This window comes from Chinchilla lanigera, unplaced genomic scaffold (genome assembly GCF_000276665.1).
Source record: "Chinchilla lanigera isolate Chin_1 unplaced genomic scaffold, ChiLan1.0 scaffold00192, whole genome shotgun sequence".
Lineage (NCBI taxonomy): Eukaryota > Metazoa > Chordata > Mammalia > Rodentia > Chinchillidae > Chinchilla > Chinchilla lanigera.
This window is the reverse complement of record NW_004955593.1, coordinates 457795-469814: the sequence shown is the minus strand read 5'-3', so window position 1 is coordinate 469814 and position 12020 is coordinate 457795. Positions and strand designations below refer to the sequence as shown.

The 12020-nt window shown below is 33.8% G+C and overlaps 1 protein-coding gene across 1 annotated transcript in view; it reads right to left on the bottom strand.

Moving 5' to 3' along the window:
* LOC102019004 overlaps positions 1–12020 on the bottom strand; it is a gene marked incomplete in the record, with an annotated part of 405168 nt that overhangs the window by 202602 nt on the left and 190546 nt on the right. Inside the window, 2 exon segments of the mRNA XM_005414632.2 lie at positions 4223–4300; positions 6246–6285. Of these exon segments, the coding sequence (XP_005414689.2) occupies positions 4223–4300; positions 6246–6285 (118 nt within the window).

Genomic DNA, 12020 nt, shown 5'->3' with positions numbered 1-12020 from the left:
ATATATATATATATATGGCTTATATAGAGAGGCATTCTTATTTTAGTAGGGAAGGTCATCGTTTTTGTATCAATTGAAAGGTAACTGTAGCATTTGACAAATCATTTACAAAGAAAAGCATTACTATTTGTGGAGATACTAGTTGAAGGGATTCTGAGGAGGAGTATCAGTTAATATAGAGCAGGTCATATCGAAGTGAGAAACAGCCCCCCACCATTAGTGAATTAGCGCAAGTTTATTTCTTGCTCACACTACACGTCCATCTTACATGGGGGTGTATTCAGAAACCCTTGCTTAAGAATTCTCTGTTTCTATATGTATTTCTATTATAGCTGTAGTAGGAAAAGATAACAAAAAATTTCTCACTGGTTCTTGGAAACAACATGTAACACTTCACATGCCATTGCCAAATGAGTTACATATTCTCGCAAATGTCAGTATTGGTGGAAAATCCTCTGCCTGAGAAGAACACATCTGAACATATGTAAAACACCTCTTAAATTCAGTTTATGGAGATTTGTTAAACCATCTCTTGTTCTCTTCTATTATTCTCTTGATTAAACTTTGAAAGCAGAGAAGGGTTTTATGGAAGATTATGTCTTTAAAAAATCATATGTAATACACTAGACTTTCATTCTTGTTGTGATTAAAATGTGTTTTCTTAAAGCTTTATTTATACATACAAAACTGTTCAAGAAAAACAGTAAGGAGAGCTTTTAAGAAAATGTGATTTGCAGGGGCTGGGGATTTAGCTCAGAGGCCCAGCGCCTGTCTGGCAAGCGCAAGGTCGTGAGTTCGGTTCCTGGTAGCAGAAAAAACCAAAAACAAAAAAAAAAAAAGAAAAAAAGAAAAGAAGAAAATGTGATTTGCAACATCATTAAGAATTATTTTATTAAGGCATATTTAAATGTGAAACGTTTTCATTTTGCTGATGAATACATATTGATGAAATATTAAACTACTTTGTGCTATGTGGACATAAAAGTGACTTTGTGTCTCCTCACATAGAGACTTTGTTCTCTACCCGAATAACCATTTGGCCTTCCCTCCTCACTACAAAATCTTAAATTTGTTTAGATGTACATGTAGAGAAAGGAGGTTTTGGTCTTTCTTTCATCTAGATTTGGTCATTTAATGAAGATTTGGCTACATATCCGATGCTCTGTGGTATTTCAAAGAAACTTCCCTATAGAGACCCTTGTGCTTCCTCTTTTGAAATGCCCAGAAGGTGAATTTGATGTTCAGAGCTCTGCGTATTTTAGCTGACACTTGAGGAAATGAACAGAGACTTGCCTGCTAGGAAATCTGCAGCCTGGAAGTTTCACACAGCAAATAGTCAGGATCCCAGAGGAAGAAGCCACACCCAAATGCTTCTAATGAATTTCCCTGAAGTGTGACAGTTAACTGCTTCTAATCAATCTTGGCAAATCTCTAAGGAAAATAGCCTTTTATGTATATTTAAGACTATTTTACCTCATCTTAACATACAGATTTGATGCTGAGCAATCAGTCCATGCCAGGCCCCAAAAGACAAATCGAGAATGTACATAAACTGGCCAGTCCTTTTGACTGAGAAACTTGGTGGTTTGTGATTTATACAGACTGCTCTTGCTTTGGAATTAGATAGCCTTAGAGGAGAATAGGGGAGAAAATCTGCAATCTTTTAAAGTCAAGTCTCTGAGTAATTCATTGAGTTCATCTGCAGGAGCCTGACTACTTGCTCTATGAGGGCTTATGGTTTCCCTGACTCAGCACTCAGTGTCTCCACATCTTCATAGTTTTTCTTCACCTTTGCTCAGTGTTTGTTGTTTCTTTTTCCAAGAGAAAGGCTTGAGAGAAGAACTAAGTGTGTATCGCATTATAAATAAAACAGAGGAGACCATGAGACTGTGGCAGATACGCTTATTAAGCTATATCTTATGTTGTGTTAGTAATTACTTTAGATTAGTACTCTCAAGGTTTCCATTCTTAGAAAATTAAATTCTAGTTTTGCATATATGGAGGATAGATATTTCAGTCTTCTAGCTGGATTTGGTTATCTAATTAAAATGTCATTTTATATTTCTTCAGTCTATTTTCTATTTGACTTGGGAAGCTTACCATAAAAACAATGCCTTACTGTTTCCTTACAGTCCATGACTGCAATAATTCTACATCTTTGAATTCAGTCAAACCCACTACAGAATATTATATAAAGGAAAATTTTGCTAACGTCTGAAATACAGAATTCCATATTAAATTTCAAATGGTAAAAATACACTTAATTTTGCTACCAAACTAATTTGATTTATTTGATTTATGTAGGGCCATAGACACCTAAACTGATTTGAGATCTGACTGAAGTTTAACATATGCTATAAGTTTTTCACAACTAATACGAAGAAATTTTTTAAGGACCTTTATACAAAATCTATGAACACATAGCAGCCATTTAATAAAGAAGAAGCAAGAATCTAAAATGTTAAAGAAATTAAAATACCTGTAATCTTATTACTTTTATGGTATCTATAGTGCTGACGTAGTGTTGAACACAGTCATTTCATCTTTTATTGTTCACTAAAGTTAAAAATATATATGCAAAGCTTTGAATGTCCTAGTTAAGCGTGAAATCAGTATTCAGTAAAAAAAAGTCATGAAAAAAACTGGCTTCTTTTTAACAACTTTTCTCACAGAAAAATTATTGAAGTAATCAAACATCTATACCTCAACCCTTATAATCTTCCAAAGGTATTTTTTTTCTTCCAGGGGTACTGACTTAAAAATAATTTGCCCTGGAAAAAATTGGACTTACTATCGTCAAATACACTTATTTAAATTAAATCTTATATCCATTTAAATTTCATTACATGGTGTTCAAATAAAATGTTTATAGAAAATCTACTTATGAAAATATATTTATTTAATAAAATATGTTTATTTAAATTTAGTGATTTGGGATGACTTTAACACTGGGAATTACTATATTATCAAAATTGCCAAATTCTTGTCTCTTGACATTTTTGAATATAAAAGATGACATTGATACTGTCAAACATAACAAAGATTTAAAACAGGAACAAAGCGTACTAAAACCATAATAGTTATAGTTAATGTATGCATGCACTTCATTAATAATGACCTATATTATTTTCTCTCGGTCTTTTCCTTTATTAAACATTGTTCTTGTTTACTTTTTTTCTGACACAAGATCTTACTGTGCAGTCAAGGCTGTCCTTGAACTCATTATGTAGCCCAGGCTAGCCTTGCACTTCTGATTTTCCTGACTCAGCTTCCTATGAACTACCACAGCCACCCTGTTAACATTATTTTTAATTATACATCACTTTAAGTAGCAATTCTATAAACACAAAACAGTATAAATTGCTAAAATTCTGCTTCTTTATTCAGAAATTAAAATATCTTTCTAAACTAAGTGCATACCTCATAAAGTGGGTGGAATAAGGTTAAGCTAAAATGATCTTCACTGTCCATGAATTCTGTTTTCAAAATCATTCAAAGTTATTTGTAACCTTAAAACCAAGACTCACGATACTTGGACACTCAATGATGCAGGCAGAGTGATGACAAATTCTAGGCACTGACTGCTCCAGTTCACAGCTCAAACTCTGAACAGGCGAAGAGAGTTTGAATTCTTTCTTTGGAACCAATGAGTGGGCAGGCCTCAGAGAAGTCATTTAACACTCTTGGTTTTCATTTTCTTTTTAGTAATACAAAAATGTAGCACCTACCATGATGGGTTTTCTGTAGGATTTTTTTGTTGTTGTTTTTTGGGTTTTTTTTTTTGTTTTTTTGCTGGTACCGGGAATCAAACTCACAACCTTGCGCTTGCCAGGCAGGCTCTGTGCCGCTGAGCTAAGTCCCCAGCCCCTCTGTAGGAATTTTGACTACCTACTTATCTAAGAGTAATGTTTGAGTAATGACAATTGTTTCACTATACACATTGAATGGCTATGGCAACTTTACAGTACATAATCATTACTAATAATAGCAATCTATTGCATTTAATTCAGTGTATATGTATTTTTAGACATATTTATGTATTCTTCATGCCCACAAAGCTAGAAATATCTGACCATATATATAAATAAGTGTATAAATAAGGTAAATTAAATTTTGTGAATGAGTGGAAACTACTGTACAACTGTATATATGAGAAGTTTCCTGAGCACTCATTTCTTAGAGCTTTTCCTTAGAAATGTACAAGTATAAAACATATATTTACACTTCATGCAAATGTTTACTCCGTCCAGTTACTTGTGATGGCAAATGGATAAATGTTGTAGATTCCACCAAAAGGACACTGAAATAAAGTTTAAAAAGAATTATTTTCAATTTAGTGCAACAAAACTTAAATGTCCATAAAATACCCTTCTTTTACTTTTTCCATAATTCATCAAATATAATTAGAATCACAATAGTTTTAACAGTTATTTCAGTTAAAGAAAGACCAGATTAAAAAGGTACATTTCTTCACATAGACACAAGCAACGGTTTTCTAAAGAAAAACTCAACTGCGTAAGAAGTAACACCAAAAATCAACACATGGGATTGTAACAGATTAAAAATCTTCTACACTTCAGAAGAAACAAAAACTAGAGTGAAGAAACGATCTATATAATGGGAGTATGTATACACGTGTATATAAATATACATACAGAAATAAATATATGTGTGTGCTAGAGAGTGTTTATATATGCAAAATTAGAATAACAATTACTTTGTTTTTGAATTTAGATACTATCTTTTATGGTCATGTCAAATTAATTCTCACTAAATATTATGTATGGAGGATTCCAACACAATTCTCTGCCAGGATATTAATTGGCTACAATCTTCTTGAAATGTACCCAAATATCTAATCATATGTATCCCTCTCTTCTTCTTTTCCTCACTCCTGCAAATAATTGCTTAAACCAACTCACCCCCGCATCTTTTTCAGAAATAAAAATAATATCACCAACTGATTTCCCTGCCTTTCATTTACTGCTTGATATTGTTTCTTCTTCCCTTCTTTCTGAACTATTTTCTTCCTTTTCCTCTTCATTTCTCCTTCCTTCATCCTCTACACCCCAGCCTACTTGTCATCAGTACTATTATGCTATTTTCTGGGTTATTAAAAAAAAAAAACTGCAAAATTGTTAAAATAAGTTTGAAAGTGTATGACTGACATACAGTTGGTTGCATAGATGTTGATACAATGTCTAGCTGTTTTCTACTTGCAACACAGTGACCAGGACTCACATTATTGCACTGAGTAGGCTGAATAGATGCATAATGGCCAAAACGTAACTAAAACCAAGGTCGCATAACAGGGAGATATACACTAACGGAAGAAATCTCCACAGTTCTAACAGAGACTTTTCCTACTCTGATCTTCACTGCTCAACACAAATACAGTTTAAAAATGAGAAAACAGAGGAACAAGATGCCTCCAAAAACTTTTAATGTCCCAAATACTGATCTTACAGGTACTGAAGGAGATGAAGTTTTAGGCAAAGAGCTCAAAAACAAAATTGTTAAAATGATTGAAGACCTTCAAAAGGAAATTAATAAGCAAATTCATAAGATGTTCATTGAGCTTACTAACCATAAAAATAAACACAATGAATGCAATTAATAAAATGTTTAACATGCTTAAAAAGACCCAATCAAAAAGTAGACTGAATTCAAGAATACAAAGTATGATTGACTACTTATATAAAGAATTAGATATTATGAAAAGGAATCAAAGAGAAATCCAGCATATGAAAAATTGAACTATAACTATAAGCAACAAAAGTGATCAGTCTGAAGGGAAATTGTAAGAATTTGAAGACAAGGTTGACGTAGTGGACAATGTACTCAGTATTATCCTCAACAAAACAAAACAAACAAACACGCAAGAAAACATGGTAGCTGGATTCAACATCTGCTAGATGAATAAAAAAGAAAAAATGAATGATGTGAGTTGGGGTAAGACTAGAATAGGACATCAAAGGTATAAAATATACTCATAAAATCACAGCAGAACATTTTCTCATTTTCCAAGTCTAGGGAAAGAATTCAATATCCAGGTAAATGAACCATATAGTATACCCTAAATAGCAATGATCAATCAGAAAAGAAACTGTGCAAGGTAAAAATCCAAGGAAAAAAATCTCAGGTATTCAGATCAGAGAGAGAATATTAAAAGCTGTTAGAAAAAAAATATCAAGAATTTACAAAGGCAAGTATATCAGCACAACAGTTGATTTCTCAACACAAACCTCAAAGGCCAGGAGAACATGGAGTGAAGTATATAAAGGCCTAAAAGAAAAAAAACACCAAATGAGATTATTATTTCCTGAAAGCTTATCCCTCAGAAAAGATAGATCAGGAACTTTGGGAGCAAAGAGAACCTAAAGAAATGCATGAGCAAGAAACCAGCACTGCACCAAACACTTAAAGGAATCCTACAGAGAGAGACTGACACCAACATCATCAACCCACCAAAAGAAAGGAATAAATCAGACTGGAAAAATAGTTAAACAAATATATATATGCATCGGTGGCATAACTGTACTGCCAGTGTCTGATAGTTTGTTAAGGGGAACAGTTAATGATTAAAAGGTTTTTTTTAATATTTTGACCAATTTTGCATGTTTATATCTGATAATCTGAGCAACTTATGTGATGACAACAATTTGCAGTATAACAACCATTGGTGAATGCCTACAATCCTGTCTAGTGAAACTATGTATTGTCTCTAATGCTCTTTTAAATTATTATTTTCTTATTCCCTTTAATGATTTGATCAGTTTTCTATTCTTACATCTGGTAATCTGAGCAACTTCATTGAAGATAACAATATGTAATATAACAACCACTGTTAATCCCTATCATTTGGTTTGAAACCCTGTATCATTTTTAATGTCCTTGTTTTGTTTGTATTTTGTTATTGTTCTTTTTTTGTACTATTTCCTTTAAAATAAAAATTTTAAAAAAGTAATGTTTGAATAATGAGAATTGTTTTTAAAAAAGAAAACCATAAGAGATGACCACCAAAAAAATAAATTTTGTATGCATAAGTAAATGGTTCAACGACAGGATTCAGTAAATAGCTTTCCATAATAGTACTCAAAGTAAATGGCTGTAACTCCACAATCAAAAGAATGACTGGCAGTTTAAATCAAGACCAAACCTCAACATGTTACCTGAAAGAGGCAGACCTCATCCATAAAATAACATATCATTTGAAAGTGAAAAGATGGAAAGTTATACACCATGCAACTTAAATTTAAAAGGAAGGAGGACCAGCCATCCTATTTTTAGAAAATGTAGAGTTCAAGCTAAAACTAATCAAAAGAGACAAAGGTCACTACATCTTGGTAAAATGAACAACTTAACAGGGAGAGATAAAAATTATTTACATATATGCACCAAAGGTTGGCAAAGCAAACTTTATAAAACAAGGTGCCATGGATTAAGCTTGTCTGTAGTTTACCTATGCTCTTAGACTTTGTGAGAGAATGAGATTTAGAATGACAGACTAACATGGTAGAGGAATTTTCAAGGGTGCTCGTTATTCTGCCTGTGGCATGGGTAATACTTTCCCCTTTAGCCAGATTTATAGGGAGAATCATGGATAATCAGCAGCATCAGATGTGATAATTTTGCAGTTTCATTCAGAAAGATAGTGCCAGGAAAACTGGGACAAGGGATAGCATGGTAACTGCAAGTTTAGCATTAAAAAGAAGCCAAGGACTAAAATAGGATAGCTGGTCCTAGTTTCTTTTAAATTTAAATTGCATAAAGTATGACTTTCCATCTTTTCACTTTCAAATGATATGTTATTTTATGGAACAATAGGAAAGATGGCTTATGGATATCTCAGGAATCTACCTTCTGCAGGCTCAAAGGTTCAAAATTATAAAGCTTTAATTTGAAGAGAGAGCTCCAGGATCCCCTGTTCAGGAAGGGCCACTAGGAAATTGATTCCCCAGGATGTGTTTCACAGTGTTCAGTCTTGTAGGCATTCAGAGATCACTGTAGGCATGATCCCCATTACTACTCAAATTGTCAACAGACTTTGGTGCCATCCATGAGGTACTGGTTTCATGGGCATGCAAAATGCAAGAACTGTAAGGTCAGGAAGGCTTCCACCTAGATTTTAGAAGAAGGCCTCAGAAGCAAGGGACTGTACCCCTGAGAGGGTGTGGCATAAAGCTAAAAGTAAAGCTGAGAACCCAGGAACTTAGAGATGACAGAAACAAGGAACATCTGCTAAGGAAAGTTTCAGGAAGTGAATGCATTTACCCCCAAGAGAGGACATGAGGGCTTCAAGTGACAATGCCATAGGGTTGAGGCCACACAAGCTTTTTGGAGCTCATATCTCACCACAAGTCACCCCAGATGCTATATGTGGAACTATAGAGTTTAATGTTTGCATTGCTTGGTTTCACTATTACTTTGATCCTACTTTCCCATTCCTTTCTATGCACCTATTTCTCCCTTTTGGAATAAGGATGTTTACCCCATGCCCTAATGTGTTAGCAGTGTTTAACTTTCTTTTTTGAGCTTTACAGAGGCTCACAGCTTAAAGATTACTTTGAATCCCAGAGGAGACTTTGGACTTTCAGCAATGCTGGAATTGTTAAGATTATGGTGCCTCTTAAAGGTATAAAGAGATGACGATGAGTCCTTTGGGGATCAGGGACAGAATGTTGTCATTTAGAGCTAGAATGTCCCACAAAAGGCTCATACACTTAGAGGCTGGACTTTTGAAAAGTGATTGGATCAGGGCAGGTATATAAATTACTTGCTGTTAGGAGGAGGGTCACAGTGAGTATAACTTGGAAGAATGTATCTACTCTGCCCCTTCGTTCAATCTCTACTTTCAGGTTGCCATAAGATAAATAGCTGTCTTCCACCCAGGCCCTTCCACCATACTGTTCATGCCTTGGAGCCAGCTGACCACAGACCGAAGTGTGACTCAAAATAAACCTCTCCTCCTTTAAATTGTGGGTATTGAGTGTTTGGTCCCAGCAACAAGAAAGTGACTAGGACAAAGCAATCCCAAATAGATAACCTAATGACACATCTTAAGGTCTTAGAAAAAGAAGAGTACTCCAGATCTTACAAATGTAGAATGAAAAAAATTGTAAAAGTGAGAGTAGAAATTAATGAAATTGGGACTAAAAAACTACAAAGGGTTAATGAATCAATGACTAAGTTCTCTGAAAAACCAAACTTGCCACAAGAAAGAAGGAAAAGAGTCATATCAATGCAATTAGAAGTGAAAAAGTTGAAATCACAGTACATACCATGTCAATCCACAGGATTGTTTAAAACTGTTTCTAAGTTTATATTTCATTAAACTGGGCCTCTATAAGAGATGGATAAAGTCTTAGAGACATATAAATTACCAAAAGAGAACCAAGGACGTATAAAAACTCTGAATAGTACAATAGCAATAAATAAAATTGAGGCAGTAATAAAAACAGAAACAGACTCACCACTAAATTTTAGCAGAACTTCACAGAAGAAGTATCTCAAATACTCCTCAAAGTCTTTATGAAATTATAAGGGAGGGAACACTACAAAATTCATTACTTGAGGCTAGCATTACTCTGACACCCAAACCAGACGAAGACACAATATATAAAGAAAAATATAGGTTGGGGCTGGGGATTTAGCTCAGCGGCAAAGCGCCTGCCTCGCAAGCGCAAGGTCGTGAGTTCAGTTCCCGGTACCGGAGAAAAACCAAAAAAAAAAGAAAAATATAGGTTAATTTTCTTAACGAACATAGATGTAAAATTTCTCAGCAAGATGCTTGCAAAGAGAATGTAACAAATCATTAAAAAGGTCATGCAGGGGCTAGGGATATACCTTACTGGCATAAACACCTGCCTGGCAAGCACAAGGTTCTGAGTTCAATCCCCAGTACCACAAAAAATAAAAAAATAAAAAGATCGTGCATCATGATAAGGTCAGCTTCATCCTAGGGATTCAAGAATGTTTCACCATATGTACACAATAATTAAAATATACCACATAAACAGAAGTATAAATTTACATGATGATTTCAATAAATGCAGAACCAGCCTTTGATTTAATCCAACATCCATTCATGATAAAATCCTTGATGAAAGTGGGAATTCATCAATCTTACCTCAAACTTTTAAGTTGTTTATGACAATCTCACTACCAAGAGCATACTAAAAATAGAAAAAGTGAAAACATTCCCTATAAAATGTGGAACAAGATAAGGATGTCTACTCTCAACACTCCTGTTCAATACAGTACTTGCCAAAGCAATAAAGAAAGAGAAAGAAATAAAAAGGATATGAATAAGTAAGCAAAAGTAAAAATATACTTATTCACACTTGACTTGTTCATTACATGTCCCCAAAAATTCCATCAGAAGACGCTTAGAACTAATACACAAAATCAGCAAAGTGGCAGGGTACAAAATCAATACATAAAAATCAAAAGCACTCCTGCATAAAGTCAGTGAACCTACTGAAAAAGGAAGTCAGGAAAACAACCCCATTTGTGGCTGCCTCAGAAAATTTAAATGTCTAGAAATTAAACTAATTCAGCACATTAATGGGCTCTGTTAAAATTATAATACTCAATAAAAAAGAGATTGAAGAGGATGCTAGAAAATGGAAACATCCCTTGCTCCTAGATAGGAAAACCAAAATTGTCAAAGTGGCATTACCGAAAATGACATAGATTTAATGCAACCACAAGGAAAATGCTAATGTAATTTTTTTACACAATTAAAAAAAAAATTCTCAAATTTATGTGGAAATAGAAGATACCCAGAATAGCTAAAGGAATCTTGAGCAAAAGAAGCAAAGCAAGAGGCATTATGATCCTGTATTTCAAACTATACTATTAAGGGTCAATAGTAATAACATCATGGTACTGAGATCAGACATCTTAACGGACTGGTACTGGAAGATGCAGAAACAACCCCATACACCATCAGTAATCCTAGTTTTCACAAAGGTGCCAAAGACAGCACACTGGAGAAAAGATAGCCTCTTTAACAAATGGTGTTGGGAAAACCAGTCATCCATGAGAAAAATGGATCAAAGTTCATATATCTTACCTTTTTTTTACATTTTATTTATTTTATTTATTCATTTTAAAGAGAATGAAAAACACAATAAAATGATACAGAATTTCAAAACAAGATGATAGGAAATTAACAATGCTTTGTAATAAAATCAAAATGGATCAAAAACCTAGATACAAAATCAAGAACACTTAATCTTCTGGAAAGTAAAATAGATAAAATTCTTCAAAATATTAGCATCAACAAGATTTTCTGAGCAGAACCCCAATCACATAGTAAATAATACCAAGAATCAACAAATAGGATTATATCAAATTTAAAAGCTTCTCTATGTCAAATGAAACAAACAATAAAGTGAAGAGGAAACCTACAGAGTGGTAAAATTTTTTCTAGGTTTTCCTGGGACAGAGGACTAATATCCAGAATGTATAAAAAGCTCAAAAGAGATCACCGTAAAATAAAAAAAATGTAAAATGCACTCAATAGAAAGAAGTGCAAATGGCCAATACTACATGAAAAATGCTGAGCAGCTTTGATTATTGGAGAAATGCAAAACAAAGGAACACTGAGAGTCCCTCTTAACCCAGTAGGAATTGCTATCTTCAAGAATTCCAAAAGACACAAATGCAAGGGAGGTCATAGAGAAAAAGAAACCTTCTACACTGTTGCTGAGAAGGTAAACCAGTACAGTAATTGTGGAAATCAGATTCCTTAGGAAACTAAAAACAAATTCCATTTGACTCAGGTATCCCTTTTCTGGGTCTCAAAAGATTTTAAGACATCATAATTCAGTGATACATGCACATCCATTTTTATACCATCATAGTTCAAAGCAGCTAAATTATGTAAGTAGCCTATGTGTCTATCAACAGATAAATGGATAAAGCAAATATGCCATCTCTCTCTCTCCCATTATATATATATGTATACGTGTGTGTGTATATACATATATATATATATATATATATATATATAT